At 43.3% G+C, this 27,963-nt stretch overlaps 6 protein-coding genes and 1 long non-coding RNA gene across 8 annotated transcripts; 2 read left to right on the forward strand and 5 right to left on the reverse strand.

Annotated features, from left to right (window-relative positions):
• Positions 1–12: 12 nt before the first annotated feature.
• On the forward strand, positions 13–926 carry LOC129599128 (probable ATP-dependent RNA helicase ddx17). The gene is made up of 2 exons (XM_055497268.1): positions 13–116; positions 172–926. The coding sequence occupies exons 1-2, from the start codon at positions 59–61 to the stop codon at positions 924–926; spliced, it is 813 nt and encodes a 270-aa protein (XP_055353243.1). The 5' UTR covers positions 13–58.
• A 6,177-nt stretch (positions 927–7,103) lies between these two features.
• Positions 7,104–10,112, reverse strand: LOC129599133 (kelch-like protein 18). Its single transcript, XM_055497274.1, has 5 exons — positions 9,451–10,112; positions 9,020–9,292; positions 7,920–8,522; positions 7,776–7,850; positions 7,104–7,333 (listed from the first exon to the last, which is right to left on the reverse strand). Exons 1-3 carry the CDS (start codon positions 9,799–9,801, stop codon positions 8,508–8,510), a joined length of 639 nt encoding a protein of 212 aa, XP_055353249.1. The 5' UTR covers positions 9,802–10,112; the 3' UTR covers positions 7,104–7,333; positions 7,776–7,850; positions 7,920–8,507.
• Positions 10,113–10,569: 457 nt separating this feature from the next.
• Positions 10,570–15,605, reverse strand: LOC129599104 (ubiquitin carboxyl-terminal hydrolase 20-like). The gene is given in 9 exon segments (XM_055497242.1): positions 10,570–11,072; positions 11,671–11,727; positions 11,730–12,091; positions 12,517–12,817; positions 12,820–13,108; positions 13,283–13,490; positions 14,198–14,387; positions 14,390–14,545; positions 15,262–15,605. Coding segments are annotated over 9 exon segments (2,001 nt in total). The 5' UTR covers positions 15,416–15,605; the 3' UTR covers positions 10,570–10,788.
• A 785-nt stretch (positions 15,606–16,390) lies between these two features.
• Positions 16,391–17,876, reverse strand: LOC129599112 (uncharacterized). Its single transcript, XM_055497253.1, has 3 exons — positions 17,492–17,876; positions 16,900–17,040; positions 16,391–16,779 (listed from the first exon to the last, which is right to left on the reverse strand). Exons 1-3 carry the CDS (start codon positions 17,556–17,558, stop codon positions 16,535–16,537), a joined length of 453 nt encoding a protein of 150 aa, XP_055353228.1. The 5' UTR covers positions 17,559–17,876; the 3' UTR covers positions 16,391–16,534.
• Positions 17,877–18,037: 161 nt separating this feature from the next.
• LOC129599100 (uncharacterized) lies at positions 18,038–24,662 on the reverse strand. Of its 2 annotated transcripts, XM_055497239.1 has the most exons (7): positions 24,431–24,662; positions 23,758–24,130; positions 22,814–23,364; positions 22,012–22,489; positions 20,723–21,643; positions 18,436–18,977; positions 18,038–18,380 (listed from the first exon to the last, which is right to left on the reverse strand). In XM_055497239.1, the coding sequence occupies exons 1-7, from the start codon at positions 24,529–24,531 to the stop codon at positions 18,374–18,376; spliced, it is 2,973 nt and encodes a 990-aa protein (XP_055353214.1). In that variant the 5' UTR covers positions 24,532–24,662; the 3' UTR covers positions 18,038–18,373. The 2 variants fall into 2 exon arrangements, with proteins under 2 accessions (XP_055353214.1, XP_055353213.1); XM_055497238.1 differs by having other exon boundaries at positions 18,038–18,977.
• Positions 23,848–27,563, forward strand: LOC129599102 (uncharacterized). The gene is made up of 3 exons (XR_008691876.1): positions 23,848–24,080; positions 26,530–26,770; positions 27,112–27,563. It is a non-coding gene; the product is annotated as an uncharacterized LOC129599102 (long non-coding RNA).
• Positions 25,577–27,635, reverse strand: LOC129599101 (uncharacterized). The gene is made up of 3 exons (XM_055497240.1): positions 27,044–27,635; positions 26,533–26,673; positions 25,577–26,127 (listed from the first exon to the last, which is right to left on the reverse strand). The coding sequence occupies exons 1-3, from the start codon at positions 27,330–27,332 to the stop codon at positions 25,913–25,915; spliced, it is 645 nt and encodes a 214-aa protein (XP_055353215.1). The 5' UTR covers positions 27,333–27,635; the 3' UTR covers positions 25,577–25,912.
• Between the last annotated feature and the right edge of the window lie 328 nt (positions 27,636–27,963).

The raw sequence follows: 27,963 nt of genomic DNA on the forward strand, positions 1-27,963 counted from the left end.
CAAAACATTATCTCTCATTCGAAAACCTTTCCTTTTTCCGATATATACAGTATTAATAATGATGCACCGCTTGTTGGTAGCTTTATTGCTAGCTGCTATCTTGCCCCTTGCTCTGGGTATGTATTACGATTTTAACGTGAAGTGTACGCTCTAAATGCGATGTATTTGCAGGGAGCACAGGCGGTTCAAGTGGATCATCCGGAAGCGGGGGAGCGACTAATGGCCAAGTCCAGTTGAACATTCAGCAAGCAACCGCCCTGGACGATGGTAACCACAACTCTGTGGGTCAGTCTCAAAACATCGCCTCCGGCACATCGCTGAGCATCGGAGGCGGCAGCAGCTCCAGCCTGCAGTATGACCCTACAGTGACCGCCAAACCAGCCGCCGCCTCCGGCAGTAACTATGTGAATGCCTATGGTAACGCGCAGACCGGTGTCCTGCAGAACAACCAGAACAGCCAATCCAACAGCACCAGCAACGGACAGCACCACAATGTCATCAGCCAGTCGCAGGTCATCGGCAACGGTACGGGAATGTCGATGAGTAATTCGGCCAGTGGCAGTCTGTATCTGGCCAATCCCACCTCGACCACGCCCTATCCAACCCGCTACCCTTGTCAGGGCGTTACATGCTACGGTTACGGGTGTACAATAATTGAGAATGGATATTCCTGCTACTGCTCCTGCCCCTATATATATACACCTACTTACTATTATGACTATACAACATACCCATCGATGCCATCACCGGCACCGCCCGCACCAGCGCCCCATGCAGTCGATCAGCGACAGAGAAAACCCGCGCCGTCGAGTAACACTAAGGGACGAAACGTGCAGAAAGGCCGCGAGAAAGCGCCGGCACGTGGGAAGGCGCAAGCGAACAATGGTCATACGTCCAAACCCCATAATTCCCGTTCCAAAGCTTAATTAGGCACTGTAAGCTTCGTGTTTAGCCACCACCATTAAATTATGTACTGAAGTACTACTTCTTTAATGACCTGTGTGGTGCAGAGCAGAATTCATATTGATAATACTATTTATAATAATAAATTATTGATTATGATGTTATCATGACTGAACTGTTGGGTCTTCGGTCACCAGACTGCAGATTTACCGGCAACCACACAAGCTGATGGCTGTAATTAATTACCCTACATAATAAGCATTAAAAAACAGCTGCAATCGCTGCCTTCCACCGTGTTGCGGATGCAAAGTGTTCGACGCGACCGGCACTTTTTTACTGATGAATCACAGGAGCGGAATACGTTATTTCGGTCGGTTCCCAAATTTTAAGCATGAACATGCACCACTTCGCTTACAATCGCTCAGAATATTTCCAGCACGTAAGCAAGAAAGAAGACTCCAAATAAGCTCATAGGCAGAAAGCAAATTAAGGGCGACTTTCAAATTTCAAATTAAGGCGACTTTCGAGTATTCAACCGGTTTGCTACCACTAGCTCGAAGTACCTTTACAACAACTGTATTCCAATGGCCTAAACACTTTTCACGTACAATTATGAATCATTCAAACTCCGTAACTATTGTTCGGTGAGTGGAACAGTGCGTGAGTGGAACAGGACGCACTGTTCCACTCACCGAACGGAGTTGTTCCGTTACGGAGTTTGAATAATTCATAATTGTACGTGAAAAGTATTATCCCCTACGCAAGTAAGAACCATAACTAATATCAGGAATCACAGCAACTCCCAGATCCTCTAAATCTGTCTAGCCTGTTCCCGCTCCTGGAAAGCTGGCGATAACAGTCAGTCGTCAGAACAGAAAGAAGCTGTGGACACATACGCTTCAACACTTCCTGTATATTCTTACTTGCGTAAGGGATAATCCTGGTAACGCCTACTGTAGCGTCTTAGCGTCTAGCGTAGTCTGCAATCCGGTGTCTTCCTGATTTTATAATCATACCTCATAGCTCTGGTGACTTTGAATTATTTTCCGACCTATATCTGTACAGCTGGAAACTTCATGGAAGCTTTCATTACCAAATGATCAGCAGTTCGAAGTGCAATGCTTTAGCACCATCGCTATTGTAACAGTGGCCTATCTGGCTACTGTCCTAGTGGGGTGGCGATCAGCCTTTACCACGATTAAACGGCTGTTGGTGTGAAAGGTGGCACGGCCGGCAACGATGCTGGCCGAGGACGCTCTTACAGATGTAACGCAATTACACAGGTGGCTCCGTTTGGGATGACGCTAGTTCATCCCAAGAGGTCAAACACGACAACGTAACTCAAGGCATGTTTAATGACAAGGCGTTCAAGAAACGGAGCAAGGTTGTTAGCAAGGGTTTCAGCAAGAGAAACAATCAAGTAGATGCAAGCTGTAGCAAGCTGAGCACAAGACTGAATTCTAGAAGTTCATGAGAAAGGAAACTAGCCGGTAAAGTGGACAAATTCATAACGCGATGGAATGATTCATCATAACTGGGCGGTCTTATCGTTCGTACAAATACTATCGCTACACTATAGTATGTTGTACTAACATCACACAAAGGAAGTTCCGGTTCAAAGGAGAGAGCTTGCCGATCTACTTCTACAAATACGTAAGCTGTAAGCAGACCGAACTTTACACGGACAATCGGTACATCTGCATCGATATAAAGCGCCGAGATCAATCTGGTTGTTTGTTCGTGTTCTAGCATCTAATCTGTGCTGAGGCTTGAGAACTCGAGACTAGTGAGCAGCGCTCGTTCTTGGCATAAAGTATGAGTACTGTACTTGAGTGTTGGTAATATAAGTGATAAAACCGAAGAACTCGTGTCTGGGCTGGGCTAGGCTCGCACAAACACTCGCAAAAAATCTGCCGATTGAGGGAATCGAACCCACAAGTGCCACAACCTCCATACTCTAAGGCCGAAAGAGGCACCACTAGGCTATCGGCATAGCATACAAAATGTATTGCAATGTTCTATCGAACGATCCTATAGAGAGCGGGTGCCGCTCTGACACTCGAAATGAGATACCAAATCGCTACTTATTTGTGAACGATGCAATTTACTCGTAAGCCAAGCAGACGTTGATTTGTAAAGGTCTGGCAGTTTCTGCACTGCTACCACTTCTTTAAGACTGAACAGTCCATCATCCTGGCAGTCGCCAAGTGATAACTCCTTCGGCTAAGTATCGCACCATTTTAATTATAAGCGTTTTCTTCCAATTCGTAGAGTACACTGCGGAGTAGATTCTCAAATTGCTTCCGCCTTAGGCACTAATTTATAATAATTACAGTTCTGCCCATTCAAATGTAAATCCATTAAGCTGTTGCCCATCAACATACAGATACATAGCCACATCGCATGCAGCCGACAATCGATTATGGATCAAGATGGGGGCGCTATTTTTTGAAATGAACGAAGCATGTTCACCGCAGGTTTGGGGAAAAGGTATGGTATAATTCCTAGAAAACAGTTGCGAGGTATTATCAGTTAATCATCCTTGAACCCAAAGGCAACCGCAACCATCGAATCGTGAAACACGCCTTCTATTCAGCGGTTAGTCAAGCTAAAAGCATATCGCACCCGTCAGAGCAGGAAACGGGATGTAAGAAACTTTGAGTAAATTTTTAATCAGACACCAGTTTATACCGAACGGCGATATTTATGAGAGTGTTTATTTGTCGGAATAATTATTCTGCTTTTGCTGTTTCGATCGAACAGTGAACGCACAGAATGTTTATCTTGCGTGCCTGGAACGAAATGCGTAGGTACTAAACAAAAAGCCTTCCCCAGCCAACATTTTCCACAAACGATACGTGGTAATTTTTAAAGCACTTTTTGGAAAAAGGTGCGAGCTGACGTAATGAATGCCACAATGTCAAATTATTCCTCCCCGGCCTTCATCCAAAGTTTTACGTACCTCCAATGGATGGCGGCATTTTCTTGCCTAACCTCTCTTGCCGGCAACCTGGCGCTCCTGTATCTGTATTATCAAGTCCGAAGTACTTTAACACCGTTTAGCGTCTACGTAATCAATCTGCTTATTTCCAATATAATCAGCGCCTTTTTCCAGCAAAACCCGTTTCTTCTTGGAGTAAAGCATCTTTTGTCGCCTGATCACTGGCCGAAATTTTGCACATTCTTTCGGTTTGTGTCAACCGCTACCGGCCCGTTGATTCCGCTGTCACACATGCTGATCACGCTGAATAGGGTGTGCGCCATTGCCTGGCCGTTCTTTTACCGTAACCAGCACACTAAGAAAATGGCGGTATTGGCCTGTCTGGGCAGTTGTATTGTCGTGCAACTGTACGCTATTCCGACCATCGCGGTGGACGCTTATCTGTATCTTGACCAAATGGACAATGTCTATTGCACATTCCGTAATCCAACGCCTGTACAATCGCAGTGGTTGCCGGCTTATAATTGGCTATTCTACATTCTGCCGGAAATTGCAGTGGCAGCAGCGTATCCCTATTTCCTTTTCAGGAGACGCACACTCAAGACTTCGCCAATGATCGCTACTCGTGACAACAATCCGACGTTAACTCGATCGAGTCATACGACTTTGCAATCAACACCGCATTTACCGCAGCCTAAACGAGCCGCAGTAAAGCGCTCCACGATTCCCATCACGTTACTGTCGTTGATGACCTTTAGTATTATGATCTGCTGGACGCCGATGAACCTGTATTACCTGGCAGCACCACATCTGAACAGTCTAGCGTTTCTACAGGTTTGCCGCATTTTGAAGGTTATCCACACCACTATCGATCCCATTATATTTGGAGCGGCGGTGCCGGAGCTCAGGACACAGGCTCTTCTTCGTGTTCAGTCACTGAAAATGTGGTTGTACAGAAGTCTTTTGTAATTTTCCATAGACCGCTGACTAATCACCTCTTTCATACAGATGATCGTAATGCGAGCATAAGAACATCGATGTTGCTATGAATCGTCCTGAATTCATCCGATGATTTCAGTAAACTACTTGTTCTTGCACAAATAAATAAAACTATCATGTTGCCCTAAAATTTTATAATGCATTATGCAGATTTTATTAAAACTGCGAGAAGAGCAGCATTTCTCTACAACGAACTATATTATTGCTGGGTGCCCGAGGGGACACGGGCGTCAGCTGTTTACAGGGGTGTCCGCACGGGGCTTGGCTGCGTGCATGGATTTTTATTTGTATGTTAATATCTGAATAATTATTGAATATTTTTGTTGAATTTTACTTTTCTAGTTGTAATTTCATGATCTCCTTTTCACATTTTGTGCAACAATGACAGATTTCCTAGCCGTTTTCGGGACATATTTTGGTATGCCACAATCGAAGTACGTTCGTCTTCCTGGTCAGGCTGTTGTCAGTCCTGCCGGTATCAAGAAGGAATGGTGTGATGTTCATGGCTCATAATGCGACCTTCAGATACAGTAACCTCGCATCCTTTTCAGTTCGAAAGTTGCCGTTTCCAGGCCAACCTTTAGAAACAACCGGGGTCATTGATAGTGTAAGGCCGCATTCAACAACCTTTGTTTTTGACAACGTTCCATCGATCTACCTTTGACCCTCATCTAAATTCTCTAGATGACCATTTAGCCGCTTAACTTTCCTTGTCATATTCCGACCCAAGCTGCAATCGAACTGCCGAGAGATGTCGCGACGGACCGTTTTAAAGAGAAAGATTTAGCCGTGGACGCAGTCAGGCAGCATTAACCAAAACAAAATTCTCATTTTTCAATAACAGGAACGTGCAACTCTGACCGTACCAAGTGATGACGATTAAGTTAAGTGCAATCGATACTGAAACTATTCGAGGCTTTGCCGTAAACCTTGCTTACCGTCGATCTGTCGGCGTATGGAAGACTTTGTCGCCACAAGATCTCTTCCACGCACGCGCTTCTGGCGCTTCACCCTCCCTGTTGTCCTTTCGCCATACGGTTTCTCCTTACATGACCTTATATCTATATTACACTCCTTATATTATGATCTTACCCTTCCGCTGATCACGTAAACTGCGTTTCGGTGTCTGTTTTTGGTGAAAACTCATGATGCTGCTGCTGCAAACAGCCGAAAATGAAGTAAGGAAATTGTGAGCGTCACTGCACGAGTAAAAGAAATAGTGTCACTTCATTTGTTGTTGTTGTTGTTGAGGGTTTCATTCATTTGCGGAAATAGGGTCACTTCATTTGCTGATTAGTTAGACGAAAAATAATACGGTAACTTTGTTTCTAGGGACGTAGTAACTTCTAGCAGGCAGGAACCCTTTGCAGCAGCCAGCAAGTGAAATTACAGCGTGTTCACTTCCGTAAAAACGATCAAAAATTTAACACCATGCTCGTGTTCGTTGACGTACTGTATTTCCATGCATCTGACGGAGCTTATCGTTTGTGTTATGCGGAGAAACGGAGTTTTACATAGAAGTATAACATAATGCAGATTTTTGAACAACTATGTAATTATCTGAATCGCCGACGATTATACGATAAATCATTTGTAAAGGCTAGATCATTTGCATATTGTAAGAGTCAGAACCGAATTGCTACTGTAGTGTAGGACAAACGAATTGTCAGTAATGTTATACAGAGCAGATACCGTTTGACAATAACGCTTTTCTAAATGCGAAGCGAAACACAGTATGTTGTTGTAAAGTCTCACAGTATCTTGAAAATTACGAGTAGAGATATATTCTATATATCCAAATATTTTCATGTAATATACGAAGGACTAATAGTTATTTGAAGTGTGGGTAGAAGTACTGTGTTATTAACAGTGTGCTGGGGGTAGGCAGTACAGTACACAAGTGGGCCCGCGAAATATACAGACAGCTTACTTGCTACTGTAGTAATGCAAAATCATTATCTTATGTTAGTGGAATGACGGATGACCAGTGGGTCGCAGTGACCACGCTTCTTTCCGAACGGGCTTTCAAGTCGAAGATCGTTATGCTTACCAGTTTCCAGCCTCGTACTTGTTAAGCGCTTTATTTTACTGCGAGCGGAAGCCAGCCGAAAGCACCATCATTTTGTTTCTAATATCGTAAGCCATTTTGCAAGAATTATAAATCACTCTCCACCGGATAAGTTCCGAAAATCCCTTCACTGACATAAGTTTACAACAGAAACGTCAGAATATTATTAAGGAATGTTAACTTCAACGCGTCAATTATGCCTATGCCGCTTCCCCCGTGTTTCAACTTCATTACGACACAGCTAAAACCAAACTTGTCGCCTTGCAGTTCACACGCGTGCAGGGCCCAGCTGTCGGTCTCTTCGTCGTACACCTCGATGCTGCTGTCACCGTCCCCTTCCCACTGTGCATCCCCTCCAAGAGCATAGCCTTTCCCATCCAACCAAGCGCATCCGGGATACGAGCGGTATCGGACCAGATCAGCTGTAATCGCAAAGCCGTACTACTACAAATTGGATCTGAAATGGGATGCACAAAGGAGCAGTTACAAGTACAGGTATATATAGTGCGCAATGAGCGAAGTTGGCGCGAAAACGATACAAACAACATTACAATGGTCGCGATGGCAAGTACCATAATTTCAATATTACTTCTACATAGACATAAATAAAATACAAATAATTTAACTCATATTAACAATTAAACGAATATGATCACGTACATTATTTTTGTCAATATTTCGGTCAAGCAGCTAAAAAGAATGGCCGTGGCGCGCCGTAGTATAAGTATGCATTTAGCGATTAACGTAACCCATAGATGTGCAGTATTCGCTGTTTCTTTACGCCACCTATCTCAACTCCGATAAATCTACCACCGCATAGCGAACGGCAGGTAGTTCCGCGACCGAAAACAAAATATCACCTACCTTTCCTTACCCACTGATCGGCGGCACAATCGTACGCATCCACGCGCCTACAGTAACCCTCATCCGCTTCACCACCTACACAATTCACCACTGCAGTAAGGCTGGTCATTTTATCATGCCATGCTATCCTAGGGAACAGCGTACCGATAACAAAGATTAATCCGCTGGGCGCCACACAGCCAACGCAGTCGCTGCACGCGGTCGGCATGTCGGACAGTCTGGTCCACGTATCGGCAGCGGGGTCGTATGAGAAAGCACACTTGCTACGGCGCCCTGCGCTGACCCCGCCGAACACACACAATCGACCATCACAAGCCACCATCACCGGCCTGACTAGATCAACGGGCAGCGGGGCGACTGCACTCCAGGAATTGCTCTCAGGATTGTACGCTTCCATGGATGTCAGTGGAAGTGGAGGCTGTGGGCCTCTAGTACTGTAGCCACCGGCGGCGTAAACGCGCCCATTTAGCGCGACAAGGCCCTCCAGTCTGCGCGGCGTCAGCATTGGGGCCACCTTGCGGCACTCGTTACGAAGGCCCATGTAGTAGCTGTCGCGCTTAACGATATGGGGTCCTTCAGGGTGGGAAATGAAAATCGTACTGGCGTCCAGCAGCACTGCGCGGCAACAATCATCGAGAAAGGGCAGCTCTTCCAGGCGCCATACGGCCGGCAGCGATGGAATGAAAATCTCCACGGCACTTTCATCCGAATCGTGTCCTCCCACGCAGACGATCACGTCATGCGCCCCTGAAGTTAAAAATAATTTAATAATACTGAAGCTCACCCTGAAGTCCGCGATTTAACAAAAAAGTGAAATAAATAGATTCCGAGTCACTACTATTACTGACACAACAGTCATGTTCGGCTTCGCCTTACCATTAGATGATCTGGTGGTCGCCAGTCAACTGAGGAAGTAATTTTTATGCGATTCGAAACATAGGAACAAAAACCGTTCAATATTATTTACAGTCTGACAGTGGTTTTATTAGAAGGCACTCAAGGCAGCAGTAATCAGGTAAAAAATATTACAAGGTGAATTCGAAGACTTAGTTTTTTAAAGGGTTCGTTTATTGGAGCTCTTGCAGCAACAAAAAGAGGATCGATTGGTGACCTCTCTCCTGATGAGAGGAACGTAAACGGATAAACATAATCTGATAACGCTATATGTCGCTCCAATAAAGACTTCACTGTTTTGGAAGAAACTGAACCGTGAAGACCGATTAACGAAACTATGTGGTTCTTACCGCATGAATGGCGTGGTGCAGTTTTCTGCTTTTTGGCGGCGGGGATTTCAAGTCCACCACTGCGGACTCGCACGGCGCCCCCGCACTGATAAGTGTCGCCGAGTACACCTGCCGAGAATCGGCGCTCAGACAGGAAGCGCGGACGTTCTGCAGGACAGCGGGCTCGTGCGCTAGTCGTCCGGGACGGTCGTAATTTAGCCAGCGCAGCACAGCCTCCAACACTTGATCTTCACTGAACACCTCCACTTCATCCGATGCGATCAGTACAACCAGCTGCAAAATAAACTCCCCGAACACATGCTAACTGGATAATTCAGGTGCCAGATACTGTCGCTGAATACACCGCAACCCAAGTGATTCTGGCCCTGGGCTCATACAAAGCTCATGTTATGCCTAGGGTAAACTTTACAATGCCGTCAGCCAGACTGCACCTGTTGCGCGTCCATCTGCAGAAATTCCTGGCTCTGCGCCAAACACAGGAAGTGCGGATTGATCAAGCTCAGCGCTGCGTCGCCCAGAAGCGGATTGTGGTGTTGAGAAGCCAGAGCGTGGACGGCTAGGCAGTTGGACAGGCACAGGCGCTTCTCCACGTACTCCCAGCACATGCTGGCCACGGGAGACATCTGTAGAAACTGCGCCCCAATCAAGATGGGCTCAACGTTGTCGTCGTTAAGGTGCAGATCCATCGTGTAAGCGTACGCTACCAATCTGCAAAACGGAACAAGACTGATCATACTGGGAAACAGGTGAAAAAGGCTACGTCCACACAAAAACAGCATCATTCATGGGGAATGAACGGATAATGAGCTGAGATAATGTGACTGCAGATCACGCAGTCCGCGCAGAAATTCCACGGTGTTAGCGGGACAACCATGAGGCAGGGGATCTGTAGAACTGCTCTGTTGCGACATTGTGTAGGGAACAAGGACGGTAAAGCGTACTGGATAGTCAGCCTACAGCCAGGAAAGTACTTTAATATTAAGTGCAGCTGTTGATGCACAATTCGAAATCAGATTCGTTAAGTATGAAATGCAAGAGGAAGTAAAAAAAAACTCGCAAATATGCCACTTCTTTCAGTTCGTGATTTTTAACATGCTGTCCAGTGTCCACTATGGCTGGCGCCTGCAGCAAATTTAACAGCTACCCTACCACAAAAACGACTGCAGAATGCACTACTTCGTCTGCAGTTTGCTTTAACACGTGCTGCCTGCCGCGGCAAGTTACCGTAACTGCTGGCCTGAAGGGTTCGCGGAGCGCAGGCACTTGTACCGGAAGTTGCCAGAGCCAGTATAGGAAATATTTAATGCAGCAGAAATTCTCTAAATTTTATTTTCCAGTTTTGTTCACCGATAAAAGAAAGGAAATATTAAAAAGTAAACGCGCGAACTGCAGAACCTGACAACTGCGCAAAAGTCACATACTTTGGCCATGGGAAGTGCTCTCTCTTCGGCTCTACTGCTGATTCCAGTTATTATGCAACTGTATTAAATAGTCTTCCGTTATTTTCCAATCGACTGATTCATACTGCATCGTCTACAAAGTGACCGCAGCCGCGTAACTAATTTAATTATAAAATCCTTCGACGACACAGACATCAGAAACTACAAAACTAAAACTTGTAAACCAACTGTACGAGATGCAGACGTTAACTCTGATAACAATTCCCAATTCATAAAAAATTAAACGCTCAAACTTTGACAGGCAAAAATAGTATAAAAATCTGTAACTGAATAAAAACTGTGTGGCGAGTGGAAGAGGATAAAAATAAATCATAATTTAACGATGGTCTTGCTGCGATCGGCAGAGTGGGGCCGGGGCGGCGGTGGCGGCGTGAGAAGGTGCGCGCAGAGTGAGCATTCGCCGCGGTGCAGCAGACGGCACTGCGCCCCGTCGAACAGCTCCACCATCCGCTCGAAGGCGGCCGGGGCGATGGGCAGGGCCAGGTCAGGAAGACGCTGTAGGGTGCCGGGCAGGAGTAGCCGGTGCGGACAGATCAGGTCCTGGGAAGACATACGGTGGATCATCTGCGACCACTTCAGCTTCGACAGCCACTCTGCAATATCGAAATACGACACATTACCGCCTTGCAGGTTTATGCACCAACAGAAGCGTAAGTACTTATATCATTCGAAATTCGCGACTCACAGTAATAAACAATCTTATTTCGCCCTTTCCCAAACCATTACAGTATATGATTACATACTGACACAATCAAAAATGAACGACTGTGTCAAAATACACAAAAAAGGACTTGAGCTAGTAACAAAGAAGCTGTGCATCTTTGCCGCACTTTCGACTGACACCAACAACTATTACGGTGATTATTCTAAGGCTTTTTTATCTTCCAATATTCTTAAAGACCCTAACAGGCTAACAGCGATAGTCAGTAAAATCCAAATAATCACCAAAAATTTCTATACCAAATAATAAACTACTGCTATTTCAATATTCCCCATTTGATTTTGTGTCAAAGTTGAATTTTAAGAAGTTAGAATAATACGGTACAACAGTACTCATCAAAATGCAGATATCTATATAATAATCATATTATAGTAGTCATCAGCAGATATCGCTAACAATGCAGATTTAACCTTTATTCTACTCGAGAAGTCAAATTTTTTTAAGAATATTTGCTGTATGTTTATTCTTACCTTTACTGATGAGTGGCACATTTTGGTCATATCGGGCAAACATGGAAGGCGGAAGAACTGCTGAGACCTTCTGGATATTGCTTCCCATCCATCGGGCGGAGTGCCCTCAAAAGGCAGCCGCCGGAGATCCTTACACAACTGATACAGGCGCTCGTCCTTCTCGGGATCCACTTGGGAGTAGAATAAAATATAGGCCTCCGTGTCCGCAATCACGGAACTCGGAACTTCCGTCACGTCGGCGTCATTGCACATGTACCACTTCGGCGCGGTGTTGGGCTCGCCTGTCTTTACGTAGCACGTGTAATGTCCGCTGGACAGCGTGGAACCGGAGTGGGAAATCACCGCACGCAGATCGTATTTGGAGCTGAAGTCCATGTTGAACAGGCTCGGATCCAGCAGCTCATCGCGCGGAAAATCCACCCTGTTAGAGAATAACACTTCCTGAGAATGAATTCCGGAAAATGCCATTATAAAACAAATTTTAAGAAAATTACTAGTTTATAAACAAATGGATGAGCCAGACAATTCAATCAATGCAAAATAAATGGTAAATCAAATCAAACGCGAAAAGCTAACAAAATGTCAAACCGATACATATTTCAAATTTTATCCGGACAGTTCGAACTAAAGACTGGAAAAAGCTACTGCAATACATTATATACAGTAACTGCAGGGTGGATGTAAAAGAAGAAAATTAATTACAGTATAGCACTTTTTCATTAGATTATTTAATTAAATTTTATACTGCGGCTTAATTTTCGTTGGATATACTTCTATCTGTTTTGTTCTACCACATCATAAATAGGCGATGTAGGTACTAGGTATACTAGTGAATTCAAGACTTACAGATCATGAATCTTGCGGTCCGGATTGCTAAACGTCGACAGGAACGCGCCAGAGTTCTCATACTTAAACCGTTTAAAATGGATAATTAGTACTTCTGGCAGCCGGGAGATCCGGATATTCTTCACGGCATCCGTGGCCCGGTTGCAGCGATCACAGTGGTACTGGTTCTCCCCGCTCAGCTGCTCCGGGCGGAACTCATTACGCAGGCAATTAATCAGGCCCACGCGTCGCTTGGCATGCCCGGTCTTCAGGCTCAACCACTTGGGCCAGCGACTGTCCTTCGGTTTCTTCTCCTCCACCACGGCGTCCCCTCACTCCATTCGGCCAACTGTTCCGCCGTGGGAATGGACACCTCCAACATCTGGAAATTCTCGTAGCGTGTCGACACCTCCCCGCACGTCCGGCACTGGATACTGACGGCGAAGTCCCCGTAAAACACATCCTGGATGATACTGCGGAAGGTGACCACTTTACTCGTTCGGTGTTTGGGGAAGACGGTGGTGGGCAGCTCCGTGGAGGGGGAGGGGTCCAGCTCGGAATGATCGTCCATGGATTCGTAATACTCATCGCCATTCCCGCATAGCGTCGAATCCTAAAACAAAACGTGGAAAATTAATAAAAGCAACACAATATTTTTCATTACAAAATCATTTTTTCCAACTGTTCAGAAAGGTTTTTTGACATCACTAGAACTCAAATCTGGTGCCGATTATCATCATCGACTGGACGGAATGCGATCATTTCAAAAAAGACTAATATTTCGTACCCGGTCGTTATCGTCGCCGTTAACATGGCCGTTGGACAGTCCATCCGACACTCCGGAGTCCTCTTCGCCGTTTAAATGGAACACGGAGTCCTCCGACACCAGACTCATGCAGCTCTCGTAATCGCTTTTCGTACTGCTGACCGTTTCGTCTTCGTCGGCAGTTTCTTCGGACAACTGGAACACGGGATACTTCAGTTCTTCGTGTATTCTACAACAAATCAAGAACACAAAATAAGTCACAATACGAAGTACGAATAATCTCCCTCATAAATTACGGTTTTAATTTCTCCATGATAAAATACAGCGTTCAGATGGAGTGAATGCCAATTAATGCACTGGAAAGCTGCACTAAAAATGACAACGAAAAATTGATTTTCGATGAGAAAGTGGTGATCGAAGAAAAATTATTATTAGTAAAAATCGAAGTAAAATTATCATATCTCACGATATCTGCCAGTCCGTTGATAAGCTATTTCTAAACAATCACAGCATACTTTGAAGTATCGAAAATCCATCAAACGATTTTCCTTGAGCACCTATACTTTTACTGAAAATTACGTTCAGCATTTCAGCATGCAAAAAGAAAAGATCCACGGTCGCCCGAATGTGGTTTAAAACAGACATTTTTAATTCTACTGATCTGAATTAATACTGCATGAAATTACGCATACTTCTATTGAAATGCAATGAATCACGTCAAAACAAGTAAAAAGGCTGAAGAACGTAGGCAGATGTTATTCACTGTTATTGACACTGTTACACTATCATTAAATAAACTATCTCCAAAGGCGTTACGAAGATCTTGAAATAGCGTAACGTACTGTATGTTTACCATAAAATTTAGAAGCACGGGAAACGTAACAGTTAGGCGTTAGGAGGCAATTAATGACAAAATCCGCAAATTATTTCTCTCACCTGTCCAATAAACACGAAATGAATTCCTGCGCATCGTGCTGACTCCCGACGGCAAACTGGGGATACAGCTTGCGGACGGCGGTCATGAGGTGCGAGGGGGAGAAGGAATCATTCTGGCTGCGCAGCAGCAGGAGGGAGGAGACCACCTGGCTGAATTCGGCGCTGAGGAAGGGGCCGTCTTGGCGGGGCCCTCGAGGGCGGCCAGGGTGGACTGGCGCTGCTCCACCAGGCCCTGGATGCGGTTGAACTGGTCCACGAGGTAGCCCGTGAAGGGCTGGCACACCATCAGCGCCTGGAGAGCCGCGTTGGCGTAGCACGTGTTCCCGATGTTGAAGATACCAGCGGGAACTGCGAAGCGAAATAAAAATACATTGGCATAACATTTGCATGGATTCATTCATTCTGAACGCTTTTTCATTTTCATATTTACATTAGCTTCAAGGAAATCAAAAATGTGTTTAACAAAGAGTTTTGTTAAACACATTTTTGATTTCCTTGAAGGTTTATAAGGTATAATAAGGTTTTATAAATTTTATAAATTTATAAATTTTATAGGTTTTGTTACAAAACCTATAAAATTTAAATACATATTATTAATGCATAAAATTACGCATACAAACTCGATTTTTCCCATAACCTGATAACCATAAAACATAACTTTGCACAGAGCTATAGAGTATAGACACAGTCACACACGCTGTTCGTTGGTCAAACAACAACCTTAAATTAATTCAACAATAAAAACGATATCCATCCACGAATGTCCGTAACTCACAAATATTGTGAGCTTACGATCCCAACAAATAAGAAGAAAGTCAAGCGAAAATTTTTAAAGTTGAATGTTGAATCGTTGATCAACCGTTAAAACACCTCATAATGCCAAAAGTAAATTAGAGCCCATCAGGGCATTTCATCGTATAACTGGGAATCACAACATGCGGTACTGCGAACGTGACCGGTTACGCCCAGAAACATTCTGACGTATGCAGACTGCACTCACTGCAGGCAGTTTCGCACGCAAAATACTGATGTCATTCAACGTAAAAGTGAAAAAACGGACAAACCTCCATCTTCAAGCAATTTCTCCTCAATCTGATTCTGCAGTGATCTCCCGCATTCCGCATCCTGCTGGTCTAGATCAAGGGAATCAATCACAGCGCGATGGCGTTCAACAGCGAACTGATTCTGAATACACTTTAGCAGCGACTGTAGCTGCATTACTACACGATAACAAACCAATCCGTGACAGAATTCTCATCAATAATCTCATGAACGTGTAAACCACTAAATTAGAATATTTCAAAAGGACTGAGAAGAATCGGGATTGTCAGTGTCGATTCTGTCGAAAATGAAATGTGAATTGTACGAAAACTCAAAAAAAGCCTCGAAATCGGAAATCTGATAGAAATTTCGCGTTTGCAGAGCGGATTCAACGGAAAAGTCCTACAAACATGAACATCTCATTTACCGCACCCGAAGGGGGTAGGCTTGCACGGCAACGTTGGCTTGTAGTTGCAGCTTGAATACAGTACATGTATTGTACATGTAAAAAATTAAAAAGTTAAACCGCCTTATTACATTTCATTCTTTATTGTATTGTATTGTAATATAATTTTTTTGTGCCTATTAAAGTTGCTAATTATGCAGACTGCAGAAACAGCCATACCGCTTAACGTAATTAGGTAACTTCCGTATTACAGCGTACCGGTCCGGGTATACTATACAGATACGTACAGTAACGCACACGAGCCGGTTGAATTAATAATTATTTTGCCGTTGTACTTTATCTCTATTTGAACAGCAATTTTCAAAGTACTGTACTTCTATTTATGATTAGATATTTTTATTAATGTCCTACATAACTTATTACGTATGCAAGTGTTTGACACGTCTGGCGTTTAAATACAGTAATATATCGCTGCCACTAGTATACTGGAAGTCGGAACTGCTCGTGAGTCGCTATAGCATTTCTGTCTAGGTTTATTGTTACATACAGTGTCCATCTATAATAATACTGCATACTTCTATTCACGTTGCACCATATACATATTCTACGAGTATGTGATATGTAAGTATTTGCATTAATTTTGCTATTTATATACGTACTACTCGCAGTCTCGCACTTGTGTACTCTAGCAAATTTGGAAGTTTTACTGCACTTTCATTATCATAGATATTTTATTATTTTCCATTACCACACGACCCAGTTATACAATTGTAATATCGTATAAAACGTTTACAGTATATTATGGCGAAACTTTTAGCAAAAACAATCGCAGTTATGTATAATTCTGTGTCAAAATCCGGGAGATCATCGTCCTCAAGCAGTCAATTATATTATATACGCTGATACAAACATGATAAAACTATAAAGAAAATAAATACAACATAAAGAGATCGACTGGCGGAAGCTGTATTGCAAAGATCGGTGTCGCATAGGCAGATCCTGCCGGTGTATGTCTCTAATCTATCTGGATCGGGATCACGGGAGCCGGTAACGTTCGTGCACTTGTTCGGTTGAATATCGCCCGGCGTGAACTGTTGCATAATGCTGTTCGCTGCACAGCCACGTGTGACATAGCCTAAAATTATCCCACACAACCGCGTACTTTTAGCTGAATCTTTTAACGAAGATGTACAGTCCCAGTGCTCATCTACATATTATCATATAATTATGGCTGTAATTTTGTTAGTACTAGTACCTTGAAACAGAACTTCATCTTGTGTAACAACGCCTTCGAACTTGAAGCATGTATCCAGCAGTGTGGTGCAGCCGGTCTCCTTCATATCGGAAGCGCTGGGACACGTTCCCTCAATGCATGTATAACATCGCAGTGCCCAACCTACGGAATAATCACATGTATAATACAGTATATCGGTGTTAAGGGCTGATATTATCGGATTTATCTTGGGGAAAATGTTGCGTCGCGTCACGTTCAACGATCGGCCATACTGACTCACAGACCAGCTAATATTCGGGAAATTTCGAGATTTAAAAATTTCCCGAATTTTTTTCCACAAAATTGAAAATGCGTAGCACCCAAGAAGAAAAACAAATTTTATACAGATAGCGGTAATCCAAAGTAGCTAAAAACAATTCAATAATCGACCTGCATGCTGGAGTATTGGTAACCGGAAATTCAAATAATCAGTAACTTTATGTATATATCGCAGTACTTAACTCTTAAGCGCTTGTACAATACAACAGCGCATTAATACTCAGCTGAATATTTTTGAACGTATAAATACAAACGCTGTTTAATTCTAACGGTTAATAATTCTACGATTAAGTACCTTGTTTTAGCAGAATGGAAAATATACCGATAACGGCAATCGTCCAAAGCACATGCCGCCTTTCCATTATTCAGATGCAGAACAGAATTTGGCCGAAGTAAGGAAATAATGAGCCGAAGGTTTTTTAATCGTTCTGAACTTTAAAATTTAAACAACAATCTCCGTCCGATTTCTTCGCTGGTAATACACATATCACACCACATATCCCTCAGCATTCATTTGTGCGCATCGATCAATATGTTTGGCAACGGATTGTAAAAAAACTATACATGTGCTAGCGATTCTTCCGACTGCAACTTACAATTTGATGGACGGGCCAAGTGCTGATTGTAAATTAACCGAGCCGCATCAATGGTCGACGGGGCAGCGCAACAGTGTCTGACTTCCGCTGATTACCGGCGCAAGTTTAATCTGTGCCGGCGTGTGCTGTATTTCTGTATTTTGCGCGATAAAAATTACACTGACGCATCGCCTGACTCAGCTCTAACAACATTAAATTATTTCCACGAGAACAACCGTGCGCTAATCGATGTTAACTTGGACATTTCAAGGTGGAGTCTTGATACCATCCTTTATGTACATAAAGATTTACCAACTGTAACATTTCCGACCAAAAAACGCATTTGACATCATTTTGTAAATTATTGTGATTCAGTTAGCTTAAGCATTAAATCAAATCCTCAGTACGAATTTAACAACCAGCAGCAAAAAATACCGAATTCAACAAGTGGCAAGTAGACGTATAAATTGTTAGTAAAGAGCAGCAGGTGTTATGAAAGCGCCAAATAAATTCCGATTTTCCATATATACGCATCTGACTCATATATATCCGATCGATTGACCCCGGCACGCACGTGGCTGTCATCATCCTGCACTTCCTCCTCAGCGCCTACAAATCCAAATAATCAAAGGCCTGCCTGAGAAACTGCGCATAGAAATCCAACCGTTTAGCCGGTGTATAATGGCAGAAATGCCACTGCCAATCGCCATGGACACTGGTCAGCCCCGGATGATGACCGTACGGGGACATCCGGCATCCTGCCGATGAATCCTCACAGTCGGTAAACAGCCATAACGGCTCGGCGTCCATATCCCACACCCGCTGGCACTGTTGACCTTTACGTAAGAGGAAGAAGGGCCGTGATTTCGGCAGGCTGATGGGGATGTCCACGTCCCCGTCGTCCCGACAGCAGAAGTAGTAGCGGGTGTTGTGCGTGTAGAAGCCGTCGGGGAGGACACCCTCCTGACCGTTCCCGTTGTTGGTGGTTTCGTCGTCGTGGTCGACAAAGCTGGTCTCGAAACCGATGGGGCACGGGCCTTTCTTGAAGAGGCAGTACTGGCCGGGCGGCCAGTCCGGTTCGTAGGGGGAGAAAGGCGTCGTTTTGACGCAGAAGTGGAGGCGGACGCCTTCCGGAGAGAAGCGGCTGGTGGTGAGGGAGGTCAGCAACACGGCCCAGTCGTTGCGATTGTTGCGGTCTTCTGAGTCCTGAAAAGAGCAAGCAACGCATTAAAACTTAGTTTACATAAGCTGTATATATGGTACGCTTTTCTTCCGATAAATCTGCTACTTTGCATAAATCCCGGTTCTCTTTCTAAAAAAATTGTTTCATTTATTTTCACGCGTAAATTAGGCAACGATAATTATTTATATTTGTATTATAAGAAGTGCAAGTATCCAGTGGGCCCACCGTCCAAAACACACGAGATGTTTAAACACAGTTATCGTCGCATTCATAAAACTGAGCTAATTTTATGGGCCTTTGCGTGTGCGAAACTATATCCAGATTCAGATCTATGTTGCCACGAATGGGATACACCAGAGCCGGCAAACCAGAAAAGACTGACCAAAACCAATATTATATTCTGAATGCCCGTAGTCGAAAACCCTGCCAGACAGTATTCATTTCTATCAAAACCTCTCCCGCTTCGACCGCTAAAGCGGAAGTGTTTTGACTACCTTCACCAAATGTAACTAAATTATTATAATAATAATTATCATCGTGGTACGAGTATTTTTAACCAGGCACTGTTGCGTTAGTTTAGCGAGTGGGCGAAATACCACTATATTCAAGTTAAAATAGCCCGCTAAGCCAGTGAGTGACCGACCAGTGCTGCCACTACTGTCCGTGCACAGAGCCCGGTAGGTGTGCGGGTGACCGAGTTGTATCTAATGTCCAGTGTAAATAGCCCGTTAGGGAACGAGTGACTGAGTGAGTTACCACTACTGTCCGTGCACAGAGCCCGGTAGGTGAACGAGTGACCAAGCTGTCATTATTGTACAGTGTATATGAGTAACCGAACTGCCACTGTTGTCCGGCGCAGAAAGCCGGTTAGGTAAATTAGTGACCGAGCTACCACTCGTTTTGACTTTGGAGTTTGGCTAAACCAGTAATCCGTACAAACACTGCACTCTGATGTTTAAACTGTCCAGTGCACAGGGTCCGTTAGGTGAGCAGGCGACCGAGCTACCACTACCGTCCGGCGAACCGAACCGGTTAGGTAAGCAAGTAATCGAGGTACCACTACTGACCGGACATACACTACCGGGCACACACGACTTTCCAGTGAAAAGAGTCAGTGAAGTGACGAGTCACCGAACTAATGACGGCTACGGCTGTCGCTGGAAATTCAGCGGAAATGCAGCATCTATCCTTGGCACGATGGACGGAGTGGATAGTTTAAACGAAGTTTTGCTGTTGTGAATAATGTAATGTTTATTTTTCTTCCACCTGATTTGTGAAGTGATTTTTAATAAAGAGCAGTACCGTATGATCCAGTGCACTATCACTGTTTCAAATTTCATGCTTATAGACTGATATTTCGGCTTTCTTTTCGGGTAGGGGATGTCGTAAAAATTATCTGTATGCACAGTCAAAGAGAATGCTTTCAAAGTTGAGAGAATCATGAACTGATTTTCATATAAATTCGTGTTTGCCCTATTGCATGTACCGACCATGTTTCGGAGAAATTTAGATGTTATTCTAATAAATATTCGTTCAAATTCAAATAAAATGGCCATGGACCACAAGAAACGCGGAGGCGAAGCCGAGGCTGTTTCTTGTACATGTATATGATGGCGTTTCAAACTATATATATGACGGCGTTAATAATAAAACCGCGGGACCCTTGAGCTTTTCAAGCAACACCGGGACGTGAAAATCATGAATGATTTCCTTTGAAAACGAACCATACATTGCACCTAAAGGTCAAGTACGGTTGATTCAAGGTTACCTGAAATCTACTGCCCTTTCTCCAGTCTCCTGCCGGACATCCGTCCGCAGCTTCCAATAACGCATACGTTCCAGCCGGCCACAACCCAGATGGCCCGTCAACGACGTAGGTCATCGTTGTCGTTGGTAGTATTGCGGCAGCTGTCGTCCTCGTTGATGGAGTCGACCGTCGCGGTGGTGGTGTCCGTTTGGGTGGTTTCGTCCGTAGCTGAGTAGACGACTCATTCGGTATAACCAGCATTCTTGACTGCGGAGTAGGCGTGCTTGATGACGATGTCGAGATAGCCGGAATTATTACAGGGTATGACCTTTCGGTAACATCTGTCTCCTTACTGTAATCGCTCATGGCTTGGTTCAAGTTGCTCTGGAGCGAAGAAATGGCGCTGTCGTTGTTGAGCACACCGCTGCATTCGGTTGGCGGATTGGACGCGACTATCCTGGGTTTTGTGACAAAGTAGCTAATGTTCCTCAGCGTTATCATGATAGGTCTGTTAGGTGTCGAAAAAGAATTCGTAATAATGTCGACTGATCCCAATTTTCGTGCGGTTTCCATGGCTGTTTGTAGTACTTCTGGAGTAACTGTCTGTGCGCTGCCATTAGACTGAATTTGTTCCAGGATCAGAATTTGGGGGATAACTGACCGGGTAACGGCAACACTGCCGTACCGCAGTTTCACCATGATATGGGTGCCGAATTCCTTGAGAAAGCTGACGTAACGTGTCGGGTCATACACGGTTGGGAGCTCGCAGATGGCAGACAGGAAATGCGGGTCCAGTATCTGATCCATATCGCGGTAGTTTAGGGAGACCTCGTTGGAGGCGTTGAGTTGGACGGTGTCGATTATGCCGTTGCCGGCAAGGAAGAGTTGATTAATTTGCTGCATGGAAACGCCCTTACCGCCAATTTTGCCGGCCATTTGAATCTGAAAATTACGAAAAGAAACTACTAATTATAATTAGCACTGAAACAAGAAATTTTATTTGAATTTAAGTTCATGTGTGTACATATTTATAATCTTTGTATACAGTACGTGTATATTACTAGAATACATAATTACAGTTACACCTACAGTAGAAATTATAATCATACATGCATTCTGCAGAGGAAATACGTAAGGAATTATATATACGTAAGAAATTATGTACGTAGAAATTTATTGTTCGGACTGCATTATGATCGGTACAATGGGAAAAGGAAGCGAATATTGTATATTGAAATATTTTATAAGTTTATTATGTCGTCAGAATACGGTGAAGCATCAAAACACAAATAAAACTTTCTTTAATTTACCGGCAGCGTATCTGGAATGCGAAGGACACTGTTGATCTCCTTTTGGTAGTCTCGTCCGGACCACACCGCATACTGTGACCTTTCCGCGGCCTCCACGCTAGCGCACGACAACCCGGTACTGCAGAAGGGCTTCCGTCCCACCAAACACGGCGCTTTATGGAGAAGTGCTGGCGTGAAATGCACTCCGGAATCTAAGTGCGAACCCAGCGTGTCGGCCGCGAAGATATCGTAGCCCCGCCCCAGCAGCGATAGATCCACGGAGCCGGTACATCCATCTGGCATGAATTCCAGAGAACGGCTTTGTGTGAAGGCAATACGGGCGTAGATTTCCGGTGGCCAGAAGAAAAATTCCGGCTGCTTGATGTGGAGACGGTGTTTACTTTCGCCGGCATAGTCGATCAGTGCACGACCAAGATTCTCGCGGAGTTGAGCGACTTTGGACGCTGCGGTGCCATCGGGAGCGTCTTGTATAAGGTGCCTGTACAAAAATTACCTTGTGTATTTTTAAAAATTGATATTTTTTTAAAGGCTTCGTTACAAAGCTTGATTACACATATTTTTTATTCAAAAAAAACAAATGGATAGGTATCTCTTTTTACGCTTTATGAGTCCGGTGTACGTTTTTAAATACGTTTATCAAAAGCGTTAATGCATATTTCAGAAATCATACGCTAATGCATATTTAAGAAAAATCAAAGTTTAAGAAATTTATTTTTTAACACACAGTAGAAATTTGTCTAATGCAAATACAACGTGAATAGAAAAATGTTTTCACCAGATAGAAATTCATTCAGTTAATTACCGGCAATTGTCAATACTGGCACCGGATCGCTGCAAACGCTCCCGGGTGACGAAATACGGGATCTCCCGAATGGCCGTGACAACAGGACTCGCTTCGCTCATTGTACTTACGTCCACCAAAGACGTAAGAGACCCATTCTTTTCCACGTTTTGGGCAATACGCGCCATCAGTGTCCCGGTGATGTTGGCTAGGAAATACCCGTCGTTTATAGTATCAACACTTACACCGCTATCCACAAAGGACTGATACAGCATTTCCGGTGTGATGGTCACGCGCCGCACGACGGTTTTGGCCAAACGGATTTTGACGATGACGTGCGTGCCGAATTCCTTCAGCAGACTGAGATATTCATCGCGCTGATAGTCGAGCGGCAGTTCACACAGGGCAATGGCGAAGGGCGTGTGCAGGGTCTGACTGGACCGGAAGTCCAGTTCAGCCTCTTCGGAAATGCGGAAGGATACGGCCGCGGTGAAGGATGCTCCACTGGCGAGTTGATTACGCAATGTGTCGAGGGAATTTTCGGCTGTTCCGACTGCATTTGTAATGTTACTCTAAAAAATTTGAAAATCGTTTAAACACCCATGTACAATATATATCGGCATGTACCTGCAGTTTATACGTACACAAGTCATAAGTTATGCCACCATATTCCTATCTACATAAGCAAGATTGATTTGTTTTTTCTTCATTTCTATGCAGTTAGCATTATATATATTAATGTGCCGTTTTAAACCTTTCTGTAGAAAAAAACGGCAGCAGTTAAGTAAAAAAGATATCACTACCGAATTTGTGAATATGTAGTCTGCAATGCAGTAATATTCTTACAGTTTTCCTTAGATAACCGGCTTTATCAGTTACAGACAACTCATATTAATCATCAATAAAAAACGTAGGTCTTCTTATATACGAGGTGTTATATTACAAAATGGGTTGGGCATTCGTACTGTAAATTTTCCATACACATGCAAATGTTCCAGAGTGGCGCGCTGGTAATCGGCGAAGGATCTGATAAAAAGTTGTTGGTCTTTCGCCGGTCCGTCCGTGCCAACGGACGGTTCGATTTTCAAACACTGCGTTAGTTGCGGGCACGTGGCGTTGTTCTGGAAGAAGGTCTTCAGGAGTTTTGCCGGTTTCAGCGAGCTGCTTTTCAAACCGGGATCCAGAGTGGTGGCAAAGGGATTGGCTCGCATAAGGTCATAGCCTAAACCCAGATACCGGGCCACGCCGACCTCCGCCGTGCTGAGTGTAACTTCGTTGGAATCTTCCGGTAAGATATTCTCAAACTGTGGAATAGCGTTGTCATCGTTGGCAATATTTCTACAAACGTTAATAGTGACTTCAGTACACAGCATTTCCACTTCAACAATTAATTTTCACCGGCAAAAATAATTTTCATAATATATTTCATTTTCATTTTTTCAATTTCATTTTCATTTTCATATATGTACAGATACATATATTGTTTTAATTAGGTAAATTCGCTTTACCGAACAGGGTTTTTGTTCACTTTCTGGCGGGAAATTTTTTATTATATGTTATTCTATATTTTTATGTTATTCAAATGCATTAGAAGGGTAAAAAGTAACAACGAAGCATAAAAATAAAATTCACACTTACTCGGAAACATCAACATCCGTTATGGCATAAACGCATGATATCCAAGTAAAAAGCAATAATCCAATCACAGGAAGAAAACATCGGGATTCGTAGAGTAGCATTTTGTAATATTTTACAGCGTAACCAGAGTGTTGGCTTGCATAACGGCAGCGTCTTGTAACACTCCAAATTTCGTAAGTGACAATGAGGTGAGAAAGAAGTCAATGCTACAAGCGTGTTAAGACTGTGCAGCGATTAGGTAGGAGGAAGTGTTGAGTATTTACTTATCACTTTTCCAATCTTTTAACAGCTGTATGTCTAGGACGACCACTGCGGAGAGGATTGTAAACATATGTGGTCGAAGTCTAAACTGTGTGTTGTGTGTATTACGGCCAATTAGGATACATTTTCTGTGGCACTGACAATGGTGACCTACTGGCGCAATGCTGCCGGTAGAACGAGCGTCACACGGTAAACATTTGCCTGATGAATTAGGGATCAAATTTATAAAGTGACCTCGCGATAGTAAGAATGGAGTGCATCTTGCAAAAGTATTACAGTCTACAGAAACCACTTTTTTTTACTTGTACGTTCTTGCTCCTAAAGTGATCTTTAACACTTAATCAATAATCGTGGTAGGGGTTTCCAAGGCAGAGTGGCAAATACACTGGACATATTCAATTACAAAAGGATGGAAAACCATTTTCGAGAAAAGAATACGGAAATTAAATTTATGATTAACAAAGTCAAGGTGGATACACAAAAGGCTTCCTTGTATACTTATGCCAGATAAATTAATAATTAGGTTTATATGTATAAATTCTGTTGAAGGCAGAAACTTCTGATTACGACCGACACAAGTTCCAAATAATAAATTTTTTTAATAAAACTTTTAAAATAAACGACATTATAAATATTTTCACCTATAGCACAACGATGTTTATATCTGACGATGGTTTATCTCTTGGAGGTGGTTGGTTCTCACGGTTGGTACTTGTACAGAAGTTGCGATAATTTATCGGCACTCGTATTTTATCTTCCGGTAATTATGCTGAATAGCCAGCATTATTATTCCAGCATTCCTGTATCATCAAGTCGTATAAAGAAAGAAGAAAAAATTTGATTGCTCTAAAACAATTTTGTTAATTATGACCACTGGATGCAGTGTTTAACTCGGATTAAATAAAATAACGTTTCAATCGACTCACCATGTATATGTGGTAAGTTGGTCAGTTTTATGACAACTTTGCCGGTAAATGCTGACAGCAACTCGGAACGATACTATTTATGCAACACTAATATACTGTACTTCTACACAAAATAAAAAAAATTACGGTGTGATGAAGACAATAAAGATTTCCTAAGCAGTAGCAGACACCAGCCGCTGGAAAATAGCGGTTTTTGCGCTTTTTTAGAGCACCAGAAAGCACTTATGGACTGTACAAAATTTTCAATTAACCGACAATTTTTGCACTGTAGTATTGCGCAGATACAAGAGAGTTGTTATAGAATATATTTAGTGAACTGAGCATGGTGAACCCGGTCCAGCCGGTATGCCACGATAAAATAGCACGTGCCCAGGAGCCACAAAGAGCACCCGCTGGCCACCGCTACCCAAAAGGTCCACCCCAAAATATTGCTCTGTGTCCATCCAAATAACCCTTCCTTCTCGAATGCACAGGCGGCAAAGACTATGTCGGCCAAACATATCGAAAAACCTGTAATTCAGTGTGATATTGTTACTTTTACGTAGGTATGACCACAGCCCATTTATTATTAATTATTATTATTATTAGTATTATTAAGCTGTGGTGATACTATCCGCCAGTACTGTTAAATATTTTTATGTTCTTCAAATTCGTTGCGAGTAATTTATTTATGGCAGCCATCACGTGTTATAGTATTATTGGCATAATTTGCACCGAAATAACTCATGCGCTCTTACGCTGAACAATAATGACAACTGCGTTACATTTTAGATTTTCCGTCATAACTTTCCAACTTGAATGCGCAGATCGATGATCTAAATATCTAATTGTGCGCCGTTGTGTGGGCACATACAGATTACAAATTACAGCACAATATGCGCATGGTGTAGCATAATTTATGCCTATTTTTAGTACCTGAAAAGAGAAAGCATCCTCCAAGCGCGAATATGATTTTCCGGGTTGCTCCGCATGCCAGCATAACCACCATCAAGACCGTGGCTATTATGACCACACCCATCCCGGTGCTGTATAGCACCTGTGTTGCTAGCATAAAATCTGCAAAAGCACAACTTGAGAGATGTGTAAACACAGCGCAATCACGACGAGTACTAGAGCAATATCGTTGCCGGCAATCGTTATACTGCTTACAACTGTAAGTAAATATTTTAATACACCCGTGTTATTGTTGCAGTTTATCGTGGTAAAAATTGTTTTTAAAAAATATCAGTATGTAAAAAATATTGTTGTGCAGAACTTCTATTTTTTATAATTTAATTTTATAACTGGCCGTTGATAGCAATAAAAGTAGACGTGTATACCCAGCTTATGCCGACTGTCTCTAAATTCTTCAATAAACATCGATTCTACTGCAAGGAAATATTATTTGCATAGTTTCTATAGTTGCTGGTTTATTAATATTATGTACCTGGATTTCTGTAGTTGGGATTTGTATTAACAATCACCGAATCACACATAACTGAATAGCGCTGATAGGGATTGCCGGTGTTCTGGTACATCCGGAAGCAGATCTCCCACAAGCCGATTTTGTGGAAGAGCATTCTGAACGACGGCACCATTTCCGGGTGCATTTCGCTGTCCACAACCAGCCATGACGATGTCCAGAATCCCGTGAGCGTCAGCGCCGCCACCAGGATCGTCAGGATAACCGTACCCACAGAAACATAATCCAAAATCAATCGATTACCCCAAGCCATGTTCGATAGCGTGGCAGCATCACAGTATATTACCAAAAATACAAAACGGTCTGTAATTAGCACGAAATTATCCTTGTACAATAAACCGAGATCAGAACGCACTCCTTTCAATAATTGTAAAGCTGAGCGTCTGTAAAGTGGACATTCCAAAAGTATGCGTATACACCGGCGTGTACAAACGTTTATCCGGAAACAATCTATTTGAAATGTTAATAAGAGCAAGGTTAATGTCCAGCTGACGCATGGTTTATAACTTGTGGACGCTGTCGCATATCGCAGCTTTGGGCAATTGTTCAACAAAGACTTTTACTGCATATGCACACCGACAAATGTATACAAACGAACATGACTCAGTACGGCGGCCAGTACTCCACAGATTTTGTAGTATTAGGTGGAAAACTGCTTGGTGGTGCACTTTTCCAGCCACTACATAACATACTTCAGCATAATTATACCGGGGTCAAGCATGACCTTTGTATCCTGGGCGCTCATGCGTATCATATGCGGAGTCAGACGAAAAAGCGAGTACTACTACTATACTTTGTCATCCCCTTTGTAAGGTGGTTGTAATTACAATAACTATGGTAAATTGGTATGTTTTGGTGTAGGTAGGGTATATTTTCGACTGATG

This window comes from Paramacrobiotus metropolitanus, unplaced genomic scaffold, assembly GCF_019649055.1.
Source record: "Paramacrobiotus metropolitanus isolate TYO unplaced genomic scaffold, Prichtersi_v1.0 Parri_scaffold0000138, whole genome shotgun sequence".
In the NCBI taxonomy this organism is placed as follows: Eukaryota; Metazoa; Tardigrada; class Eutardigrada; order Parachela; family Macrobiotidae; genus Paramacrobiotus; species Paramacrobiotus metropolitanus.